This window comes from Protopterus annectens, chromosome 16.part0 (genome assembly GCF_019279795.1).
Source record: "Protopterus annectens isolate FY-2018-M chromosome 16.part0, PAN1.0, whole genome shotgun sequence".
Lineage (NCBI taxonomy): Eukaryota > Metazoa > Chordata > Ceratodontiformes > Protopteridae > Protopterus > Protopterus annectens.
Genome location: NC_056750.1, coordinates 636,065,032 through 636,091,065, shown reverse-complemented (window position 1 = coordinate 636,091,065; position 26,034 = coordinate 636,065,032). Strand labels below are relative to the sequence as shown.

Sequence of the window (26,034 nt, the reverse complement as noted above, 5' to 3'; positions counted from 1 at the left end):
TTTCCAAAATGGCAAATATGAATGTATTACATGTTGTTACTTTCCATATGCCTGCACAAAGCATTCTTCCTGTTTTGTTTCCTAATTTCATAGTAGTGCTCGTAAATTCTGTTTTTTAGGAGCCTGTCTGTTTTCCCGACATAAAATGCCGGACAGGTGGAGCACATGGCCGTATAAACTACACCCTTTGTACTACAGTCTCATACTGAAAGATGACCTTAGTCTAATTTGTATTTTCTAGCTGTATTTCTCCTTTGAGATATATGTATTCACACTGATTACAGCATCCACACTTCTTGGTCCCCTTGTCTCCTGCATACTTTCCTGTATTCTTACTGTCCTCTACGTTAGCCTTAATATTCCTACCTGTTTTGTATACAAAAGTTTGGTTATTTCCAAGGAATTTATAAAGTTCGGTGTCACTCGTTAGTATATTCCAGTTCTTTGTTATCACATCTTTTACCATAGGAGAATAAGGGCAATATTTCAAAACCATAGCTCTACTAAAATTATTTTCAGATGTATTTTTGTGTACAGGGGTAAAATCCATTCCCAATAAGGGTTTGTACAAAGTTCCCCATTTAGACAAGGTGTAGTCAATGGTCCCGCTAATAAGTTTCTGAGGGTACCCCTTTCCAAAAACAAACTACCCACCGTACCTAATACTTTAACCACTTCGGTATAGTCAGATGTCATTCTTGCTGGCCTAATACATTGTCCTTTAATTATGCTTTTTTCTGTGAATAGGGATGACAGCTATTATATTCCAAGTAAGAATTACTAAAGGTGGGTTCACGGTGGATGTTGGATTTAAAACCTCTATCAGTGTGTGAAATGTAACAATCTATGTAAGCTAAACCTTCTAAATCAGAAGTATGAGTGAACTTAAAATAGGAACATCTGTTGTTAAGGTACATAGCAAACTTCTCTAAATCCTCAGTTTCTCCTTCCTATAAAATAAACACTACATCAAGGAAATGTACATACAGTTTAAGATTCTTTTTGTAGGTACTGTTGAATACATGTTGGTGTTCCCATTCAATTAAAACTAAATTCGCAAATATGGGGGCAGAAGAGGCCCCCATAGCAACCCCTTTTATTTGCTTAAAGTATTCACCCTCATAAAAGATAACATTATTTTGTAATACAATAATCATGAATTCTAATGTAGTCAATATCTTGTCATTATCCAAATTGGAGTGCTTAACCACTGGTTGGTGAAATAATTCCAACCCCTCATCTTTGGTTACAGAATTAAATAAGTCTACCACATCAGTGGTAACAAATTTTAAATATTTATTCCAAAGTTCTATAAACACTACATCAAGGAAATGTACATACAGTTTAAGATTCTTTTTGTAGGTACTGTTGAATACATGTTGGTGTTCCCATTCAATTAAAACTAAATTCGCAAATATGGGGGCACAAGAGGCCCCCATAGCAACCCCTTTTATTTGCTTAAAGTATTCACCCTCATAAAAGATAACATTATTTTGTAATACAATAATCATGAATTCTAATGTAGTCAATATCTTGTCATTATCCAAATTGGAGTGCTTAACCACTGGTTGGTGAAATAATTCCAACCCCTCATCTTTGGTTACAGAATTAAATAAGTCTACCACATCAGTGGTAACAAATTTTAAATATTTATTCCAAAGTTCATGTTTCAATCTCCCTAAAATATCCCATGAGTCTCTGAGTATGTGGGGGATATTGCCGTATGTCTGTTTTAACCAATTATCCCCCACTACACCAAAAGGGAATGTTCTGGACTTACTCCTGGAGACTTATAGATCAGAATGGGGGATGTAAAATGTCTTTATGCACTTTAGGTACTCCAAAGATAGTGGCTAACACAGGATGTTTGACTTTCAAAAAATGATAAGTGTCAAAAGATATTCTTAGGTCCAACAAAAATTCTTCCAGCCATAAATCAATGCACCTGTATGCTATATTGATCTCATTTAGTGAAATAGTTTCATATACTAAGTGTTGTACAAAATGTCATGCACTAATTCCAAATTCTAAGTGAGAATTAAACTACTTTTTTATTTTAAAGGGAGTCTTTATTGTCTTTTGAATCATTCAGCCAGATTTGCAGAGTGACGTTGTGATTGAAGTAAACTTGGATACCACTTTGGGCATAGAAAAGAAGTTATGCCTTACCATTACTTTCCATTTATGATGTCGATCTTCACTTATCCTTAACTGTGGGTTCGGTTCCATATCTCAGAACCAGCTTGGCCATTATTCTAGCTCTCACCTTCAAAAAACTCTTGAGCTTAGCTCTACCCATAATGCTCCTCTCTAGATTACCTCAGATCAAGTTTGCATAACATAGTGATAGACCAGAAAGAACAGATCAGAGACCATATATGTACTCATACGGGAATAATTTAGATTAAAGGGATAGATCTGCTTCACCAAGAAGCTCAAAGGCAGGAGGAATGAGTGAGAATGTCAAGGATAAGTGAATATTGACAACACAGATGGAACATTATGGTAAGACATAACTTCTTTATCTGATATTGTCAATCTTCACTTAATCCTTGACTGTTGGACAGAGTCCCCAGCTACCAAATTCCTGGGAGGCTTCATAGAAGAATATTCCTGTGCACCATTGAACCAAAGGATGCTCATCTGCTAGAGACCAAGTCCAACTTGTAATGAATAATAAAGGTATGTGGAGATGCCCAAGCAGCCACTGTGCATATGTCATTTATAGATGCCCTGGCATGGAAGACTGCAGAAGTGGCTATTGCCCTCATAGAATATGCTTTAACAGGTCCCAGCAGCTACATTTTCCTTTTGTAGTAAATAAAGTTTATGTAGTCCTTGAGCCATCTAACCAAAGTAACCTTAGAAACTGGTTTGCCCATAGTGACAGAAAAGAATGAAACAAACAGCTGATCAGATTTTCTGAATTCCTTTATTCTGTGAAGGTAAAAATGTAATTGTCTGTGAACATCCAGAAAATGCAGAAGATATTCACCTTTGTTTGAAAATTTTGGAAAAAATAATGGAAGTTGTATAGCCTGATTGATATTGGTGCCAGATACTACTTTTGGTAAAAAGGAAGGATTTGTTCACAAGGACGCCCTCTCCTTATGAAAGATTAGGTACAGAGGCTTGCAAGATAAAGCCTGTAACTCAGATATTCTTCTAGAAGAAGTAATAGCAATCAGAAATAAGGTTTTCCAGGAGAGATACTTCAAATTGCAATTTGCAGATGGTTCAAACAGGGGATTAATAAGGTAATGTAGCACCAAATTCAAGTCCCAAAGGGTAGATGGATCCTTGTATGGTGGTGTCAGCAATAATGTACCTTTCAAAGAGGCTTTACAAAGTTTTATATGACATTAGCACTGTATCGTTTAGACCATTATGAAAATTTGAAATTACAGCTAGGTGAACCTGTATAATTGAGGAGGATGTCCCCGCAAAGAAAAGCGATGGTATTAATTCTAAGACCTTATAAACTGGCACAGAATATGGGTTGAGCTTGCTGTCAGCAGCCCATTTTGAAAGTTTTTGCCACTTACTGTTGTATAACCATCTAGTCAAAGGTTTGTGAGAGGCTAAAACAATTCATTCAACTGGGGTGGTAAGGTTAGTATGGTAATCACTGGAACTGAAGAAACCATGCCATGAGCTTGAGATTTAGAAGATTTAGGTGAATGAGTCCCTCTGGATGGGACAGCAGGTCTAGAGCTGGGTCCAGGGTCTATGGTTCCTGAATTAAGTGAGGCCACAGAAAGGGGAAACCATATCTGTTGAAGTCAGAATGGAGCAATGAGAATTATCTTCTTCTTCAACCTGTTGTCTTTCTTTTGATACTGGGAAATGAGAGGAATTGGGGAAAGGCATAAAGTAGACAGGGGGCCATTTGTGAAGGAGACCATCTCTCAGTGACTCCCCCGGATGCAGGGACCAAGGTGAAGTAGCTGCTGCACTTGTTGTTCAGGGGGATACAAAGAGATCACAGCAGGGTTAGCCCCACTGACGGAATATCCTTTCTGCCACCAAAGGGTTGAGGGACCACCTGTGAAGCATCAGGATGCTCCTGCTCAATTTGTCCACAATTACTTTGGAGCTCTTCAGAATGTGCATTGCAGTTAGGCCAGTAGAAATTGTCCATTGCCAAACTCTGAGAGCTTTTCAACAAAGAGGGTAAGATCTGGTTTCCCCTTGTTGATTGGTGTACCAAACCAGAGACATGTTGTCTGTTTGGATCACAATCGTTCCTGAAGAGAGGGTTTCTTGGAATGCTTGCAATGTTAGAAGCACTGCCCTTATCTCTAGAACACTGATTTGCAAATTGGCCTCCAACTGCAACCAAATGCCTTGGACTGTCTTTCCTAGATAACCCCCCCACCACCACCACCATACCCGAGATGCATCCGTGGTCACTATCTCTTGGGGTTGAAGTGTGACAAAGGGACGGCCCAATATGATATTGTTGGAATGGAGCCACCAACTCAGATCTTTTTATGCATAAATTGATGATTTGAATTTGTTAGAACATTGGTTGTGCTAGTAATGATCATCGTGATGCCAACAGCCATTGCAGAATTCACATGTGAAACCTGGCAAGGGGAACTAAAGTGATGGAGGCCGCCATGGCCCCAGGAATCTGTAATACCAGTCTTGCAGTCACTGATTTGTTGTGGATAATCTGGCTGATTTGTGGTTTTATCCTTTGAAGTCTTTCCTGAGGTAGAGAAGTGATAGAGGTGTTTGTATCCAATAATGCCCCGATGAACTCCAAATGCTGAGTTGGCTCTAGATTAAATTTTTCAAAGTTTACAGTAATCCCCAGCAATGAACAGGCTTGAAGGACATAGTCCCTCACTTGCAGAAGTAGCTACCTGGTGGTTGAGGTAATGAGACAGTCATCTAGGTATGGAAACACCCAGACTATTTCCAGTCAGAAGTGAGCTGCAACCACTACCATGAATTTGGTGAACAACCTGGGGTCTGTGGTGAGACCAAAGGGCATGGCTCTGAACTGATAATTACTGGCTCCCAGCCAGAAGCACAGAAACCTTCTGGAGCATTTGTCTATCTTTATGTGATACTATGCATCCTGAAGATCTACTGAGCACATCCACTTGTCTTTCCTAAAAACAGGAGGCAGACTGAACCGTGACAATCTGGAATTTGGTATGCTGCACTGATTTGTTCAAGATGCTGAGGTCCAAAATTGGTCTTCAGTCCCTAATTTTCTTTGGCACTAAAAAGAATCTTGAGTAAACCCCAGATCTGATTTGGTCTGATGGGACTATTTGGATGGCACGTTCATCAAGCAATTTTTGAATTTTAGTACTGCTGTATCCCTGTGACTCGGTGGAACATCCAGGATTCTCTTTGGTTGTTTGGGTTGTTTTGAGAAGTGAATATTGTAACCTGTGGTTATGATCCTCTGCACCCAAATGTCCATTCTTACTGTTATCCAGGCAGGTAGGTGCAGGGAAAGTCAACCTCTGACTGCCTCCAGAGGAAGACAAGTGGGCCTCCATTCAGGAGCACTGATAGGAATTCCCAGGGAAAGAATCCCTGGAACCATGATTCTGCAGGCCACCTCTGCCTCTACCACAGCATCTTCCATTATAACTCTCCCCCTCTGCCCTGGGGGAGTCATTACCACATGAGTCTTGAAAAGGTTCTTGGAACTTTTTAAACCACAGTCTTCCACTCCTCTGGTTCCTGGAATAAGGCTGTTGAGGAGTGGAAAAGTGTACACCGACAGCAAAAAGTGTCTTTCCATCCTTCTCACATCTAGCAAGGGTCTCTGACTTTGGGGCTGGGATGTTCCATCAAAGGGATCATTGATGAAAGAAGGCTTAAATGGCTCTGCAAACTCACATAAGCACATCCAGGTGTGTCTTCTAATTGCTACACCAGAACCACTGCCCTAGTCATCTTTTCAGTTGCATGTGCAATGAGCCTCATGGACAAGTTGCATATTGATTCAAGGGCAATCAGCTTAGAAGTTATTTTAGCTTGAACCCCTTCAGCTATGGATCATGTCTGATAGCTCCTTTATCAGGTCTCTTTGAAGCCTGGTGAAATGTGCCATAAAGTTCAAGGACCTAAGCGCGAAGGTTGATGAAGCATATACACGCTTCCCAAATATATCTGTCATCCTAGATTCCTTATTAGGAGGATGGATAGTAGGACTCTCATCAGCAAGCTCCTTTTTGGTGGTTGCCACAATCGCCATGGCATCAACTGGTACCCCTTTAGCCCAATACTGTTGATCTGCAGGAGCTGACAATATACGGTCTGGTCTCTTAGGAATGGGTTCAATGGAGTCAGGAATCTTCCAAGCCCACTCAGCAATCAGTTTAATCATCTCATCAGTGGAGGGAGAGATCCAAGCAGTAGATGGTCAGGCACAGAATGTCTCTAGGTATATTGACTCCTCTGAAGAAGGTTGTTGAGAAGTCCAGCCACCCCTCTGTTTAAGGACCTCCAGGATGAAACCAAATATGACATCATCAGGGGCTGACTTTGAGGAACCTTCCCCTTCATCAAAGTCATTACCGTCTATGTAAGACTCTTCAGGGGAGTCTAAGTGGTTCCTCTTGCACTTTCTCTTCCGGGGCATCTCCTTGGTGGGACTGGCTGGGGAGATGTCAGAAGAGGACATAACCACCACGATTAAATCCTGAGGTTTCTGTGCCTGCTGTCCCAAGTTAGGGGTTGATGGTAGCACTGGGCAAGGGGAAGGACTGGGGTGTTGTTCTGAAAAACAAGAATTTACTGGGAACCCACAGTGGAAAAGGCCCTCCCCATGGCCCAGAAGGTAGGTCTCCCCGTAGAGGAATGGCAGCCTGGAATTGAAATCGACTCCTTTGAAACCATAGTCCCACCCCACACTGAGGTGACTGCCCCTGAGCCTGAAGCAGGAGTTGAACTTACATGTGCCGAAGCCCCAAGAAGCATAGCTAGCTCTGACAAGGTCTGTGTCGAACCACACTCCCCAGAACCAACAACAATGCTCTGACCCAGAGTTGTCTCTGGTTCTAACAGAACCAAGGAGCTCAGGGTATTTACTGCCATCAGAGACAAACTCTCACCTGTGCCGATGCAGTCGACACCGGGACTGTCAGAACCAGGAACTCTGAAGGCTCAGTTGGAGTCAGAGGTGGAACGAGAATGGAGTGAGAAATTGGTAATGTTCCAGAGCCAGAACTGCTATGAATTGAGGACGTGGCTAATCCTCTCACCACCAGCAGCTGGTCCACTAGCCTCATGACATCAGATTCCCTGAAGCTCTTGGTAGAGCAAACCGAATGGACTGACAGACACCTGGGTCTGTCCAAAAAGGGACTTGGTGGTCAATCAGCAAAGGGGTCAAATCTTGGGGATCCTGGGTAAATCCTTAAAAGAAAACTTCTTCAGTTCCAAAATCTGTGGAAAGGAGGAGTGTGAAATGGTCTAAGTTGTGGAAGTAATAGGTACCGTAGTTGTAGGAGTAGAGGTCAGTGTCAATGAAGACAGGTGCTTCCCATCCAGTTCCGCCAAAACTGTAAGAACCTGAGAAGACTTAACCTTTTTAACAAAAAAATGAAAATGTGGGAATCAAATGACTCCTCTTCTTAGAAATCCCTTGCCTGGAGGAAGAAGGGGAGAAAATATCAGTTTAAGAAGTCACAAATATGGCCTCCTTGAAAGAAGATTTTATCAAGCCTTTAAGAATTAACTTATTTCTTTTTACAAGGGCCAGGTGGCTAAAGCCGTGACAGATTGCACAGTCCTCCTGAAGATCCACCGGGCTCAAGCAATACACACACAAGTCATGTCTGTTCAAACTTGGCAGCTTATGGTCACACTTCCATCATCTCTTAAAGCCAGAAGTCCATTTACTTTTCAACCATGTCAGTAAAAATTGCACTCACACCATGCATACACACAGCTAGAAAGAGAGAGTGAGTTTTCTTTTTGTTAAGGAAAGGACGTACCAACAATAGTACTAAAGAGTTACCATAGTGGTAAAAAGAGAATAAGGGAAAGAGGTATCACCAATGGTATGGGAGATTACCGTAATGGTAAGAGGATGGGAGAGAAAAAACAAACCAAAAGGTCAATAAAAGAGGAGCTGGGTAAAGAATAAGGTTTGTTAGAGAAGAACCTACTTAGAATGATTCAAAAAAGAGTAAATGACACTTACAATTGTATGAAATTGCTAGCTCGAGAGCTGACAGGAGAGGAACACGTCTGTTCACTTAAAAAGACAAACAATATTTGGGGTAATCTAGAGAGGAGCATTATGGGTAGGGCTAAGCTCGATAGTTTTTGGAAGGTGCGAGCTGGAATAACGACCAAGTCTGTTCTGAGATACAGAACCGAACCCATAGTCAAGGATTAAGTGAAGATTGACAACATCAAATAGAAAGAAACTCTTTGTGGAAAAAATGAGATAGGGTTAATTCACCATAAGACCTTGTAACTCAGATACAATCAGTAAAACTGTCTTCCATGTTATGAACCTCAAGTCAGCCAGGCTAGCTGGTTCAAATGAATATCCTGTTGATATTTTCTTAATTTTAGATGTTTATTTAGTTTCTTTATTTACCTGACCTCGTCTTGTTGAGATTTTCTTTGTATATGTGATAAGTTTGTTAGATAGTTATGTAATTTGAGCTTCCTCCCTTTGTTAATGTATTGTACTAGCATTTTTTTGTTACTAAATTCTCTTGGAGCTTATCTCCCCGGGCCTCTACTGAAAATGGACATATATCCAGTTAGACTAGCCCGGTCAACAAATGTAAAATAAAATAAATAAAATAAATAAATGAAGCAAGTGTTAGCTTCTCAAAAACAAAACTAAGATCCTAAGAAGGGGGCACCCATTTTTCAGGAGGCCTCTTATGCAAAATCCCTTTCAAAATCATTTTGAAATGAGAATGCACTGAAAAAGGAGGATCCATGGGCAGACATGCTGAAATGGCTGATAAATTAACCTTGATGGAGGAGTAAGAAAGGCCATAGGATAGTAACTTGTACAAATATTGTAAAACCATAGAGCAATTAGCCTTAAATGAGTGCTGATTATGTTGTTAGTACCAACTAGAAAACTTTCATTTGCTATTATATTGTTTTTTAGTAGCATTCTTTCTTGTCTCCATTAGTACCCACTGCAGTTCCTCAATAAACAGGTGTCTAGAGGGAATTCAGACCCCATCATCTAGGTAATCAGTTGAAGTTGATTGGGGTTGAGGTGTATCACACACCTCTGATCTTGTGTTAGATCTATTCTATGAGGAAGCATGTGGTAATTGCCCCTTGCTATTTCCAAAAGAAGAAAGAACCACTGTTGCCTTTGTCAGAAGGGAGTTGCCACAAAGATATTCAGAAAATTCCTTCTGAATCTTCAGAAGTATCTTGGATATCACTGGAAAGTGTGAAAAAGCATACATGACCATTCCTGTCCAAGGAAAAGAAAAAGCATCTATCTTCCAGGCGTTTTGGATGAAGTCCTGGAACAAAATCTTCCCAGCTGATTGTTCAGACAGCAGGCAAATAGGTCTACTTGAGGAACTCCCCAAAGATGGATCATATCTTGGAAGACCTCTGATCTAGTTTCCATTTGTGAGGGTCTGCCCTGGTCCTCCTCAGCTTGTCTGCCAGAGTTTTACTTTGATGGAATATAGAAAGCCTGCAGATTGAGGCTGTGCTGTAAAGCTGCGTCTAAAGCTAACATGGCTAGTCTGCAAAGTTCCCCTTGCTTGTTGATGTACCACATGGCCATGGTATTGTCTGTAACAACTTGAAGAAATCCCAAGGGGACCAAATATGATTCAGAAAGTTGTGTACTTTGATGAGGGCAAGCATAGCTTTCTTATTTATGTGCTTTCATCTGTCCTTGTTGTCCCACACACCTTGCACTTTTAAACTCCCTGAAATTGCTCTCCAAGCAAAGTTTGAGGCATATGTGGTGACCTCTTTGGAACAGGTATAGAGAAGAGAAGAGCTGGGTTTAGGGAAATTAGCTGTCTCCACAAAGCAATTTCTCTTCCGACAAACTCCAGCACTGGGATTTGAAAAGACAATAGGTGTTGGTGCTGGGACCAAAGAGACTTCAGATATCACTGTATCATTCTATAGTGGAGTCTTGTCAAGGGTATCATGAGACTCATAGATGCCATGAGACTCAACATTCTGAAATATTCCCTTGCAGTGACTAAAGTCTGAGTGATAAAACTTAGATAGATATTGATCTCTTTTTCCTGTGGAAGACAAGCTCTTTAAGATAGTGTCTAGCTGACACTTCAGGAACACATCCTCTGTGAAGGAGTTAAAAATGGCTTCTGAATGTTCTCTTAGAACCCCAGGAAGTGTAAGATCTCTTATATTGTGAAACATTCCTGACATTTTGAAACAGATTCTGGAAAGATAAGCAAGTCATCTAAAAATTAAAAATGTGGACACCCTGTAGCCTGTAATGAGCTATAACTGGAGCTAGACATTTCATGAGCACTCTTGGTACAGTGGATAGTGTAAAGGGTAATGCAGAGAACTGATAACGTGATATATGCACAGAAAACCCAAACAACTGAAGTGTGGGTAACTAGAGATGTGATGATAGGCATGTTGTAAATCTAGTGTTACCAGGAAACTTGAATGAGAAAGGAAAGACAACAGGTTGTGAAGTGACAGCATTCTGAACTTTGGCACTATCATAATAAATAAGTTTAGGAAAGAAAGGTCCAGGACTGGTCTCCAAGCATTTCTTTACTTGGCACCAAAATCAACCTTAAATAAAAATGTTTCCCCACCTGGGAAGGAGGAACTGGTTCTATCACTACCTGGGAGAGCATGTGATGAAGGAAAGGATAAAACTGACTCTGATTTATTGAATGAAAAATTATCCCCTGAAATGGAGGGATTTTTACCCACTCCCATCTGTCACTTTGGTAGATAATCTCAGAACCAATTTGTCTGAAACTATCTGTTGCGAAACAAAAAAGTGGAGATGCAGACTTTCTGGAAGGTAAAAGGGGCTGCCAGAGTTGGGGGGGGGGGGGTGGAACAAGGTCACTTAAACAGTCATTCTGACTTGTAGGTCTATCCTTGGTTTGGGAAACCCCTTGCCATTTCTTCGTAAATGTATGTTTAGCCGCATTTTGTTAATACCGTTTATTTTATTGTTTTCAAATTTGTTGAAGGATTAGAGAATCCCTTATAAATTTTGGAAAAGGAGAATTGAAAAATCTTAAGATTGCCTAAATGAACTTACTTTTTTCATCACACTTTTTGATAACCTCTGCAGCAGAGGAACCAAAGACTAAATTTCTAAAGAATAATTTAAAATCTCATTTTTCACATAATTTGGTAGGGTCTGAGAATGTAGCAAGGCAAACCTCCTCAAAACAGTACCAGTGCCCATAGGCCTGGGAGACGTATCAACTGAGTCATACATATACTGTAAATAATGAGTTGGAACTTATACAATGGAAGAAACATAAATTATTTAAAGCAGTTTTTTCTTGCAAGAAGAAACCGCAGACAAAACCTTACTTGTACTTTCACAATTAGACAGACTTTGACACGTGAGCCTGCCGATTCAAAATTCAGAAAAATCAAAGTTGCAGAAGCATACACTTTTTCCCATACTTATCAATAATCTTCCCATCCTTATCAAAAAAAGTAGGATTGGAATTAACTAAATGTTTATAACCAGTAAGATTAAATAAAGATATAGCTACTGGGTTAGGTTTGGGAAGAGTATATAAAAACTTAAAAGATTGAAGAACATTATACATTTATTCAAGGTTGTTTTTAGTGCCAAAGAAGGTTGTTTTTAGTGCCATTTAGTGGCAGCAGGCTGACTGTTAGGACAATTACAAGCAGTGACACACACATCCTCCAGAGACAACAGAACTTGAGGAATGGGTGAAGGTTCTGGAGATTCTTCTGTAACAGCTCATAGTATTTTTTGTGGGACTGAGAAACCTCGGTATTCTCCCACTAAAAACACTGATACATTCTGTAAATTGTCTCAGAGAAAAAGAAACGCTCAGAGGGAGAATCAGAAACTGAGCTCTTCTCTCAGTCTGAATAAGAAAACTTGGAAAAAACCCACAGCTGTCCTTTCATCTTCATATCCAGATTCAAAATGTTGAATCTCTTCAGGAAAATAGATACCTCTCTCTCTCTTTTACAAGAAACCACTTTATAAGAAGGATTAATAACCTGAATTAAACCCTGGACCAGACCCAGTAAACTACTCCTGTCTAAAGAGATTTGAGGAGGAGGAGTAAATACATATTTTGATTTTTACTTCTTTTTGACAGGAAAAATGGGGTTAACAGTGTTATTAATGGCAGCAGCAGCAGCTTCCCCAGGGATGGGCACAACACTCTGACTAAACAGAGAAGGTTTTCCAGTTCTCTCTCCCAGGACAGACAAGAGTGGCTCTCCCTTGCCCACCGAGGGTACCCAATAGCCACAGAGGGTGTGGCTAGCACAGGTCCATAGTAGCTGTAGGTGCTACACCAGTGGAATCCATGGTAAAAGATGAGTGGTTTATGGGAAAAACTATGGTCACAGCAGAGTCACCCACCTGCAGCTGAGGCAAATTGCTATCCTGCTGTGGTGGCAAAGGCTGTTTGCTTAACTTTTTCTTTTTGTGGCTGGAAAAAAGACTGACCATGTGACTCATAGTTTATTACTTTTCAAGCCAAAAAGGGTGCTTCTTTCCCTGGGAAAAAAAGCAGCAACATTTAAAGTCTTTAAAAGTCACTTTTTCTCCATAAAAACATAGCAAAAAAGGACTTCAAAGCATGTTGCCAGCCCCAAAAAGTAAAAGAAACTCCGATCTCCAAAGGAAAAATGGTTTTCAGTTATTTTAAAGAACTTTTAAACTGACAGGAAAAAAGAACACACCATTTTAAAAGTACAGTTAAGTCTTGTGATAGCCCTTTAAAACATACACTCATAGCTTAAAATTATTTTTCCTAAACAGAAAATACAAGAAAAGAACAATTTTTATAAAGCAGAATTTTCCCCCCAAAGAGAACATATCTATCCAGCAAAGGAACAGCAAAAGCTGACCATTGATCTTTGAAAGCCTGCACAAGAGCATAATGTTCAGCAGTAAGAAAGCTCAGAAGGATATATCATATAAACCTGTCTTTCTAGTTAACTCAGCTTGAGGTGAATGACAGTTTGGGTTCATGGAACATGCCCTGAAGCTTTGGAAGCTGGTTAATTGTTATATCCTTGGCAAAATATAACCCATAAAGCTAAGGCTACAGCAGCAGTGATCAATATGATGAACTTCACCAGAAATGGAAGGATCCAGAGCCTGACTAAAGCCTGAGCTTAGCCCAGCAAATCACTCCAAATTAACTGTGAAAGGAGAAGTTGTATATTTAACTTTTTGCTTCTTTTTGACATGCTGAGGTATTTTAATAGCCTGCTGAAATAGCAAATGCTGCAAGTTAATGTTTTCTATTTTTGTGGGTGGAAAAAGGAAGAACTGAGGCACTGGTAGGTTGCTCCATGGTAAAGCCAGAAAAGATGCAAGACAACAGTAGTTTCTTAAATAGCTAAGTATTAAAAGAGTAACATTTCCAAAAAAAAAAACACACAATGAAAAGCACATTAAACACTTACCCTAGCACCCCAAAGTAAAATAAAACAACTTTTACCAAGGAAAATAGATTTAATTTAGATTTAACAAATTTTTCCACAAAAGTAAAAATTAACACTCCTATCTAAAAGTTACTAAAACCTACAATAGTCTATTAAAACATTTTTTTCTCAGCTTAAAATTATCAATTTCACCACAAAAATTCACTTTTTGTCATAAAATTAAAATTGGAAGTTTGTTTCCCGAAAGTGAACTTATCTTCCCAGCAACAGAACAGTTATCAGGCTGTCAGTCTTTGAAAGCCCCCATGAGGAGTGCTCTTCACTGGCAGGAAAGCTATAAAGTGCTTAGCACATGAACTGTTCTTTTTCTCCAGCTCTGCTTAGGAAGGGTGTTATAGCCTATGCAGGATATAACCCATATAACTGCAGCTACTGCAGCAGTGATCAGTATGTTGAACATGCAGTGATAGGGATAAAACCTTCTTGGCTGTATATAACTTTAATCAGTTAAGCACATGCCTGCTCTGTGATTAAACGTCTCTGTGAAATAGTCTGTGTACTCTAAGGACCTCTTATTAAGTTGAACACTGTCCTCTTTTTCTTGACTAGTAGACTATACTGCATATGTCAGTTATTTGACCTCAGGAAATGACAGAGAACCTGTTTTAGTTTACATCTCTTTATTAATTGATTTGTACTATCTATAAACTGATTGGTCTCAGTTATAATTTGAACTAAGGTTGGGAATGTCAGTTGGTTGAACAAAAATTCTAACGCCCCTACATGTAGCGTGAACATCTATAGTTTTACACAACTAATTAATAGCCTCAAACATTATAGCAAGACATGAAATTCCCCTTTAGACTGGATCCTAGTATCAGATCCTAGCAATACTCCACCAGGAAGGTGGCGAACCTATGAACAGGTACGTCAGACTCTCTCAGTGATCATCTTCCTATGTATACGACACTCTTTTTATGACGCTCCCATCCTTACTAACCTCCAGGCTTTACAAAAAATAAAGCTTGAACAACATTATAACAAAGTTACTAAATTTGCAGCTAATACCCCCTTTCAGAACTCACCACTGTGTAGCACTAAAAAGCCTAAATTGGTTGGTTGAAACTGCCTAGTTTTTAATGTTATGAAGCACACTTTCAAAGTTCTCAGTTTTCACTGTTTTAGGATTTCAGTGTTTTGAATTTTTGATGGTCTCAGTGTTATGAAATTCAACATTATGAAATTTCAATGTTATGAAGTAGACCCATATATGTATGTATGCATATTTTATATGAGTGCCTGACAATAAGACAGTACTTACCTCAAAGGCAAAATATTAGAAAATACACAATGAATACTACACATTCCTGAATGCAAACATCTCAGTACTAAAGAATACCAAAACTAAGCTGTCTACATATAGTGAGCGTTAGAGATAGGGTTATGGTTAACATTATGGTATAGTTTGAAGTTACGGTTATGGTTAGGGTTAGGGCTAGCATTAGAGTAAGCACAAATGAATAAGGCCAGTGCAGGCAGCCTTCATACCCTTTCATATCACCTTACTCATATTATGTAGACAATAATTTAAACTGTGTATGTATTTGCCAAAGTCCAAAAGAAATCATAGCCTGTATGCCATATAATGCTAAAGGACATGACAAGTCACTTCAGGGAAATCACTGGACCACTTTATACCTCATTGATCTGATCTATTACTGAATATAGCTTTGTTTTCTGCAGTCAATGGCATAAACAGACTGAGGCGAAGGGGGAACATTGCTAGGGAGAGGATCAGCAGATGCCATTCCGATCTGATCAGTCTTCAGTGCATTTTTGGCATTAATGCAAGTATTGCATTTCCAGTCAGAACTTACTCCCTTTAGTGCTCCATGTGAAATGTAGCATGCAGTTTGATACAATTTAAACTGAAAGGATAGATAGTGAAGAATGGACCTGGTAGCTCCTTAGATAAGAAGTGCCAAATAGGGCATGATTTTAAGAATATTGTTAAATGAATTCTGCTATTTTTCATATGGCTACTCCAGCCAATATTCTTTAATTGTATATGGTTTTGCTTAGCCAGCTTGCATGTGTAATATCAAGATAGAGGCTTACTTTCAGTGATCATCTGTGAAAACATTCCCTTAACATCAGATTTTGCATCAGTGTGCCCCAGGTAGGATATAATAAACTATACTGCAGTCTTTACAAAAATGACTTTATCTGCAACACCATCACTGAAAAGCCTTTTACACAAGCTACCAGCATAATATAATTATGCAGAAGAGTTGTTTGCTCAGCTTATTACACCGCAAATTTAATTGCATCAAGCTTTATCATATATCTGGGAATCATGCTGGTGCCAAATGATCAGATAATGATTTTCCTTTGGCCACTATCCAAGCACAGCAATTTTACATTTCAACCAAACTAAGTTCTCAGTTGCACTCAGTTTAAGAGTAACACTCTTCATAACTAAGACTGTACTAAGGGGTGTGCCATATTACATTATCAAAATTATCTAAAGGGTGTAAACATTTAGTTTTAATGTGTTCTTCAGTCCATTTGAGTTACATTAAATGTGTTAAATGCAATGCAACCAGGTTAAAAGCAGTGCCTGTATCCACAAGGCAGTATTAAGTGCTGCCTCAGGTACATATATGTTGCATCAAATACTACTTGTGTTTCAGTAGTACAATCAGTACGTCCCATACCCATTCTAAACAACATATAAGTGATCTGTACTGTAAACAAGGTCCCTACCTTATTGACTTACCTGTGAATAATGTTTTGTTTGTTCATGTACACTAATGCATCCACCATCTGTCCAATGAACTTTCTGATCATCTAGAAAGAGAATAACAGTTCTGAGAAATTTTTGTTATGCTCGCTCGTGTTTACAATATATGGAGAGCAGCAGTTTAGTAGCCAATACACAGTTTGGTATATTGTACTTGATATCTATAAATTCTAAATAACTTCTCCATTGAATATCAAGAAATCAGGAAGAAGCCGCAAAGAATATAAAGCAGTTTAACACAGGTCTGACATACTGTTTCTTTCATGCTTTTTTTATTTTAAAAAGTAAATCTTCTATTTAATATACAACACACCAACATAAAAAGAAAATAAAACAACAATACTTCCTTTATTAGTATTACATACAAGCAAATGAGAATAAAAAAACTGAAGAATATTTATTCCAAACTTTTATATCAGCATCCTTAGGAGTCCATGCAATTGACCTATGAAAATTAGTCAAAAAAAGTGTAGATGGATCTTTTGTGTTCTCTTTCCACACCTTAAAGCAAAACTTGAGCATTCGCGCAATCACTACTCTTACCCAACACCACATTGTAATTATATGGGAATCCTGCAAGGGGAAACTTTTAAAGGCCAAAAACAGCATCCCTCGAGGGTGGTAATGAAATCCAAACAATCCATTTAATAGAATCAGTTACCTCATCCCAACTGGATCTAAGAATTATACAGTCCCAGATCATATGTAAATAGTCTACTTCTGAGCTCCCGCATTTCCAGCACCGAACATCTCACTTCCCAAACTTGCAGCATATAAAAAATGGGGAATATTGCCATTTATGTAAACTCTTAAAGTATATAAATCTCACAGTAGTAGGTAGCTGACTCCATGTAAGCAGCTGAGAAGCATTGGACCAAACCTCTTCAGAAATATCACAACACTGTAGCTCCTGACATTTATGAAATAAAAAGACTAGGGCGGGCTCCAGCGATACATTAATATAGTAGTATAATAAAGTTCATCTTACCTTAAGTCCCTGCCTTACATTTATTTCCTCCTGTTGTCTACTCAACCTCCCAGTTATAAGAGCCAGTGATGATTCAAAAATCTGCATTCCTGCCAAACAAACCCAGAGTAGCTGGGTCTGCTAACCTGACATCCATTCCACAGATCCATTTCCATCTAGGTGAGCCTGCAGATAACATGTAAAAAACTGCACTGTATCACCAACTACATCTCTATAATACAATTTCATACCATACTGGTTTTATTAATCTGAATTTTCCTATAGCCCATAATCTTGAAGTGGGGAGCAGACACTTGTCTCTATTGTGCCTACAAGACTTACATTCCAATAGCATCCCCCTAGATTCCATACCTGGCTTAAAGAGCTGTCAACCCCCTCCCAGCAGGATACAACTATATTATTAGACTCTACTTACCTATGTCCCAATCCTGCAGTGAAGCAAAGAATTCACTCCTGCTAATCCTGGCCCTATCTTTCTACCAAGCAGACTTCATTATAATTCTCTGCTAACCCACAAGGTGTTGGAACAGAGCAAGATGGGGAAGATGCCTGAGAAGAAACAACACTTTTGGTAACTAAGCCATCTTCACTGTCTGAACTCTACTCAAAAATAGCAACATCGGTTTGGACCTGCCATAAACCCTCTTATGTAAAAAAATGGGTCAAAGGGAGGGGATTGATCCTGATGATCTGATATGAATGCATATCTATCCAGATACACAAATATAGCACCCTAGTAGTTAACTGACAAGGCAAAAAGTCCTCCCAACCCTTCAAATGCTGCAATGCTTGTGTCATAAGTTTAAACAGCTGAGTTTCAGAGGGATTCACCTTCAACCCCTGGCACAGCTAAAAGTATTCAAAGAAGGTCATTACCTCCTGAAGACTGCTGTTGAGATCGGATAACCACAGCACACAACCATCTGCAAACTAGGAAAATACTATGGAGTCCTTACCTCACAAAGAAATAGAATCAGCCTTATGTCTACTTTTCAAACATTTAGCAAAATACCCCACAGCTATGACATAGAAAAGCAGAGAAAGTGGGTATCCCTGCCTTGTGCCCAGGTTCAGTTCTATTGGGTCAGAAAGCAACCCATTTGTACAAATTCAGGCAGCCACCCCCTATATAAGAGCTGACACTGACTAATAAAGGGGGATGGGCTTCCTATCTTGTGAAACAAAGTCCAGATAAACCCCTATTCCAGACTGTCAAACACCTTTTGAAAATTGACCAATGTAGCACCACAGGTGGCTGCTAATCTCTGCTCGTGCTGATGAATCTTTAACCACAGTTGTATCAAATCTGTATTTCCTACTGTCCCTTTAATAAATCCCTGGTGATTCAGAGGAATTAACTTGGGGAGAATTGGCTCTAATCTTTTTGCCAATTTTTGCATAAATCTTTACTTCTAAATAAAGTACTGAAATAGGTCATAAATTCCCTGAACACGAACTATCCTTACCTAGTTTAGGAAGAAAAATAACTTTAGTAATATTGGAATCCTCCTAGAACCTCCCCATTCTTTCTACTTGCTCATAGTATTGGCACAGGGGCTATGCCAAACTCTCTACTTATAGCTTATAAAAATCAAGGCCTAAGCCGTCCAACTCAGGTGCCTTCCCTGGCTGCCTTAACCTCCATAACCGAGATATTCTCCTTCATCATTACCTTATCTTCTGCAGTATTTCCATAGTAAGGAACTCTTCCATAAACATACTACTCTGATCTATAGGGGTGTATATGACCACTATGTATTTTGCTGTGATCCTTAACAAACTCATCACTGATTCCCTGTTGAGTAGTAACCATATCCCCATATTTGTTTCACACCACTACTATAATTAAATCCTTAATATGCTCTTGATACTGTCTGGCCAACACTCTAGAAGTTAACCCCCCAAAAAAGGACCCATATGTCTCCCATTTGTCTTAAATTCACGGAGTTTTTATTGCCCTGACACTCAACTTTAATGCCAACGTTTGCTCATATATTGCCCTATTCTTTTAATTCGTACTTTTAATTCAACTTTCTCTTCCCATTGCCTCTTGACTCCTACTTTCAGTCTTCCAGATACAACTGAGTCTTATTTGGATTTCTACAAATTTCGTAGATTGCCTTCTTAAATGAAACCCACCCTACCTTTAGTAGGTCAGGTTCAGTTACTATCTTAGACCAAAAATTAGTTACCAATCTCCTAGACAGTGCCACTTGTCAACTGATTTCAACCATAAGGATCTAACTTCCACTGGAATGAAATGCATCCACCCTGTCCTATTTCAAGATCTATATAATTTAAACTATGATCTGAATAAGCCACCTGCTTTAACTATGCAGTAAGAATACATGGCACCAAACTCCTAGAAACAAGGATCATATCTATTCTATTAGCTGAATTTTGCCCCAAGCCATAGAAGGTAAAACCTAAGAAGCTGGGGTATAACACCTGCCAGCTGTCCATCAAGCCCAATGACTTCAAAGCTAGATGAAGTGCTCAGGATTAACGCAAGTACCTCTTTATCCCTTTAGGAATCCTATAAAACCAAGGATCTTACCCTTCAATAATTTGATATCCTTGATTGTGATATTTTTGAAGACAATCTGTCAGTGAACACCATGACAAGTCATTATCCTCATTAGGACCACAGTAACACCCAAACACCATATTGTTGCCTCTATCCTTACCCGTTACAGTAATCCACTGCCCCTCTTTGTCTACCCTTACTGCCTACATCCTCCACCTCACTTAAGTGTGAATTAATAAAGCAACCCCCCCTTTGCTGATCTACTGCAACTATAAAAACCTCTCTTCTACCACTGTTTAAGGCACAACAATAGGGATTTAAGCCTAGTTTCTTGCAAAAAGGCTATACCTATTCCTTCACAACTGAGAAACAACAGCTCTGGCCTTCACCATCCCAATAATTCCTTTTACATTGAATGTTGTCATCCTTACAATGGTAACCCCTCCAATATGTCTTGTCCTCTCTCCTTCCCCTTGCTGCCATACCCCCAGCTCTGGATACTGCTCATGTGACAGAAATACAGAACGAGCATAAACCTAAACCAAAAGAATTTGTAAAGCCCTAATACAATTAGTGAAAGTTTTATCTTTCAGCCCACAATTTGCAGTCCTATCCCCAATTCACCACTTAAAATCAACTATGATGTGAACAAGGCACACAGTGGTATGAATCTGGTTAGTGATGCTGCAGTCTGCATTTGGATACTGATAATAACTCACTCTATAGGGCAATTACCCTTAAGCAACCATAATAGAATGTAACAAATGTGTACTAGAAGAAAAACAAAGACATCCCTTCCCATACACTCCACAACATCTGCCGTGCACAATGCCACCGACATAAACAAAATAAGCAAACTCCTTTACATAACAACAATAAAACACATTCTACAACTTTTACAGATTAATTATCAGCCCCACTTTCCCCCCAGAACAACAACAGAGGTAAAGAGATAAACTTTTTGTACATTGCAATTAATCCATATAACATCAAAATCATCCTTTAATTAAAAAGGGAAGGAAATATTTTGTACCCAAATAAGACTTTTGAACTTTAAATCAGGTCCATTCAGATACTAAGACACTAGTTTGTTGCCAATCAGGACTCTTCAATCTCCTTATTGTCCTCTGCAGTCAATTTCACTAGACCAGATGGCTACAAGACTAGATGGCTTAATGGTTAAGGTCTTTGCCTCCCATGCTCAAGGTACAAGGTTCAATCCTGACCTTCGACCAATGCCTACTTGGAGTTTGCAAGTTCTCGTTGTGACTCCGTGGGGTTTCTCCCATGTCTAAAAAACATGCTGAGTGTTTCCATCTCAAACTCACCAATGAATGGAGCTGTGGGCAGCAGCACAGATTCTACATGGTGCCCTATAGGGGGAAGAGTTGTATAGACCACCTGCTTTGGGCATCTACTGTGGTGTGCAGTATCCTCAAGATAGGAGAACATGGATCACAGACTGCGCATTGTGGCAGGGCTAGCCATTCAACGGTGTAAAATATGGCTCCAGGTGATTCGGTCATGTTGACTAATGCTGCCAAAAATGGGCATGAGTAGTTACCGGTGATAAGTGGGTTGCGAACCCAGCCTATTCTCACCCACACCGGGGACCCTTGCTAATGATGGGAGGGGTATATGTGCCCTTGTTGGTCAGTGTGTGCCTGCCATAAAGCCCAGGAGCCCTGGGCCAATAAGCTACTAGCTGGTCGGTGTCTAGTTGCCCAGCTTGGGTTACCTAGGATAGCTTTGTTGAGCGAAATGTGGACGTAAAATTAACCAGCCTGCCAAACATGAACTGAGAATTGCTACACTAAATGTAGGTTCACTGACAGTGCACAGCTTGGAAGTGGATGACATGATGATCTGGAGGAGAATGGACATCCTATGTATCCAAGAGACAAGATGGAAGGGCAGTGGAGCAAAGCCACTTGGCTTGGGATCCAGATTCTACTACTCAGGTGGGGGACAGGCTAGAAATGGTGTAGGAATTGTGGTGAGAAAGAGGCTTCAGAAAGCAGTGAGGGGTATCATTAAAATTAATGATAGACTCATTGCAATCAGACTCCAGTGTAATGATAGGGCAGTATTCATAATCTCAGCATATTCCCCACAGTGACAGTGAGGAAAAGAGTGCATTCAGACAGCAGTTGCAGGACCTACTAGATAAAGCAGGACAACATGAATTGATGTTGATAATGGGTGACTTGAATGCACATATTAGGATAGACAGAACTGGATATGAGGACTGCCTGGGTCCATATGGGTGGGGTAACAGGAATAAAGAAGGAGAAGCCATTCTAGACTTCTGTCTGGCAAATGACTTGATAGTAGTCAACACATGGTTTAGAAAGAGAGACAGTCACAAGATCACATACAAGAGTAGCCAACATGCAACTCAGGCAGACTTCCTCCTAGTAAGGAAAAGGCACTGGGGTAGAATCCATAATTGCAAAGTCATCCCCAGTGAAACAGTTGGCCCACAACATAAACATTAGTTGCCACAATCAGCTATAAGCAGTGTTCAGATAAGGCTTTAAGGTCAACAGAGACCAGGCTGAAGACCTGGAAGTTGACTGGAGTGAAAGTACAGCAGTTCAAGGAATTACTCAGGGCTCTAGCACCAAAAGAAGAGGAAGAAATAGGTGGAGTTGAAGAAGAGTGGCAGCGCCTAAAAGCACCATGTGTTAGGACTACAGAAAAGATATGTGGCCGAGCCAGGTATGGAAATAAGGTATATAAATAAAGCTGGTGGTGGAATGCAGAAGTCCAGGAAGTCATCAAAAGAAAGAAGAAGTGCAGGAAGAAGTGGGAGATAGAAAGGACTGACCTGGCTTGGAAGGACTACTGGTTGGCTAACAAAGAAGCTAAGAAATAAGTTGCAATAGCAAAGAATAGGGCATCAGATGCACTCTACCAACTTCTGGAAAATGACTCGGTAAGGGGCACAAAGAAACTATATCAGTTTGCAAGGCAAAGACAGAAAGATAAAGAAGATAGTCAGACACCCTTCTTAAGGGATGCCAGCAACAACCTGCTCACCAGTCCACAGGAAATCAAAGGCAGATGGAGTATTTCCAGCAGCTTCTGAATGAAGAAAACCCCACAGAAGCTGTACTGCCCTAGAGACAGCCTACAATGGGAGAAGAAGAGGAGCCCACCAAGGTCCCAAGAAAGCTAATCTGGGCAGTACTGCGGTGGTCTGAAGTCCCAGAAACACTGGTAAAATTAGTGCAGGCTAGGTACAAGGACCCAGTGACTCAAGTACGAACAGTGTTCTGCCTCACATAGGGGTTCCCAGTGGGAGTGGGTGCACATCAGGGTTCAGCTCTGAGCCCACTGCTGTTCATACTGGTGATGGACTACATTAGCAAACAGGCTGGAGGGGACAGATCAACAAAGCTGCTATATGCAGATGATGTGACAGTACAGGCAGACTCTGAGCTAGAACTTCACCAAAGGATAGAAGAATGGAATGAAAATTTGAAGGCACATGGGATGAAACTAAGCACAGATAAGACGGTGGTAATGGCAGAAAACTGGGGAAATCAGAAGAAGTTGAGAATAGAGATAGAAGGGAAGATAGTGGAACAGGTAAACAGCTTCAAGTATCTGGGAGAGTGGGTGAGGAGAAGGGTAGTCTGAGGGGCTGCTGCCAACTGGCATAGAGTATCAGATGTAGTCTATGACAAAAGAATGCCAAAGAAGTTGAAAAGTAAGGTGTACAAGACAGTGGTGCGACCAGTACTACTGTATGGTACAGAAACCTGGGCAGTAAAGTCAGAGCAGATGAAGAAGCTAGAGGTGATGGAAATGAAGTGCTTGAGAAAGGTGGTAGGATGCACACTGTGGGACAGACGAAGAAATGACGACATAAGAGCAGAAGCCAAAGTAGCTCCAATTGCAGACAAGATCAAAGAGAACTGATTATGATGGTTTGGACACGTGTAGAAAAGCATAAGGCAATCAGGTGAGGAAGATTTGGGACAGACAGGAAGAAGGTAAGAGGAAGCGAGGACGTCCAGCAAAGAGGTGGATGGATTGTGTGAAAGAAGATCTGCGACAGTCAGGCATGAGTGTTGAAGAAGGCAGTAGTGTGGCACTGAATCGAGAGAGCTGGCAACAGTTAACACAATACCCCGAACCCATGTAGAAAAAAATGGGAAAAAGGGGGCTGATGCTGATGATGATGATGATGAGTCAATTCCACATCTTGACCTGGCAAATCTTCCCCCACTCCTGACTGGAGTTCTGCCCCATAAAAAGTTACTCTCCTTCTCAATGGCAAAGAGTTTCTGCCTTGCTCTCCTTAATTGACAGGCTTGCTCACAAGCAATGGAGTATGTTTACCCTTCTTGCTCTGTGATGTCATGCAGCGGGTACTAGAAGGAAGTCTGCCTCTATTTTTATTGTCTCCATGACCCTCCCAGAAGCATTAACTACTTCTGCATAAGACTCTTTATGGCTGGTTTCCCAATCTTGCAGACAAATATCCACATCAGAAGGAATTTGAAACAAAAATTATTGCAGACCCTAAGAGTCACAGGGTACCTCAAAAAAACTACAAAACCCAATTCTGTCTCCCATCTAAGGTATGCAACCTATTGCCTTTCTTTTTGTAAAAAGGGCAGCACTATAGTCCAGCATAATTCTCACCAGCTGACCAGTCAATTGTAAATCAGATGCCCTATCCCTTGCTACTGTCAAAATATTCTCCCTGTCACTATTGTCAAGGCATTTAAATATTAAATATCTAGGGAATCTGGAGTCTGGCTGTATATGCATTTTCCTGTGTATGCATTCAGTTATAGGTGGGGACTCTACTCCAAAAACAAAAAAAAAAAACACACAGCTCCCTCCTAATAAATCTCAAGGCATCCAAACCTTCTGTATGCTCCAGCAGTGCAATAATCCTGAGACTGTTCCTCCATGCATGATTTTCCATATCATACAGTTTAGCCTCAAGCTACCATGTATGGGGCTTAAGCTTTGTTGTCTCCCTTGAGTTGGCATACACTGTCTCCATTTGGTTTTTAAACTCTCTCTGCTGATTGGCAATCTCTTTATTAATTAAAGAGACATTGGTGGCTGTACTTTGCATCAGTGATGTCAACGCATCTCGGGATTGTTTAATAGAAGTAATGTCTGTAGTCAAATCCATTCACAGAACCATGTTTCCAACTCCCATAAAGCACACAACCAACAGGCTAATTTCAGTAAGAAAAAAAAAAAACATTTAACAAGAGAGTCAGAGGGTCAGAACTCATAGTTACTACTACAACTCCATACACATGCCCAGGCAGGTTTCTGGCATACTGTTTTTGCAATATATACAGAAAAAATTACAACGGTTGAATGCATTCAGAACCAGAACATTAGTTCCAGTCTTTTCTCTGACATAGAGTTTTCAGCTTTCTGACATTAGCAGGTAGGTCACGTAGCTGCTGAACATCCGGACCATTAGATTTGTATCATAATGAAAGCAATCAAGTAACAATTATCTGAACTAAAATAGAACACATGGAAATTAAAAAACAAAAAATAATGAAGGCAAATAATAAATACCTATCAAACATAAAAAATGCTGTACAAAGCTCACTATAACAAGTAAATAAAGTATTTTTGCTGACAGGCAAGCACCCAATTCCCTGCACACTCACCACAATGTGGGAGAGCTGTGTTTCTATCTGATAATTATTTAACTCCAAAGTTGAACCAGCTTGTACATGGAGCTCCACAATTATGCTCTGAAATGGGGAGAAATTATAAACTTCTTAAGCGCTTTACAATGCTTGTGGGTGCTTAAGAAAACCTTATTAAGGATGCCCTATGCATTGTTAATACTGGGTCTCACATTAGGGACTAGGAGTGGACAGTGCAAGACAGCAAAGAACACTGTCAGAAAGTAAAACATCTTTAAAAGCTATAAGAACGTCATTCTGCCACACTTACAAACAAAAAGTGTGGTAGAACAAAATGAGTAACTGCCTTTAAAAGTCATTAGAAGCACCAAGGAGGACTTCATCTCTACCTGTGGTCTATACTTCTCAGCTGTCCCTGATTTTGCTAAACTTCAATGATCTTTCCTCATATTTTTACCCTGTCTCT

General features: G+C 40.0%; 1 protein-coding gene across 1 annotated transcript in view; it reads right to left on the bottom strand.

Annotated features, from left to right (window-relative positions):
* The window catches only part of STKLD1 (serine/threonine kinase like domain containing 1), a 636,164-nt gene that overhangs the window by 492,609 nt on the left and 117,521 nt on the right, over window positions 1-26,034 (bottom strand). Inside the window, exon 4 of the mRNA XM_044057819.1 lies at window positions 16,388-16,458. Coding sequence (XP_043913754.1) covers window positions 16,388-16,458 — 71 coding nt within the window. The remainder of the gene's footprint in view (window positions 1-16,387; window positions 16,459-26,034) is intronic.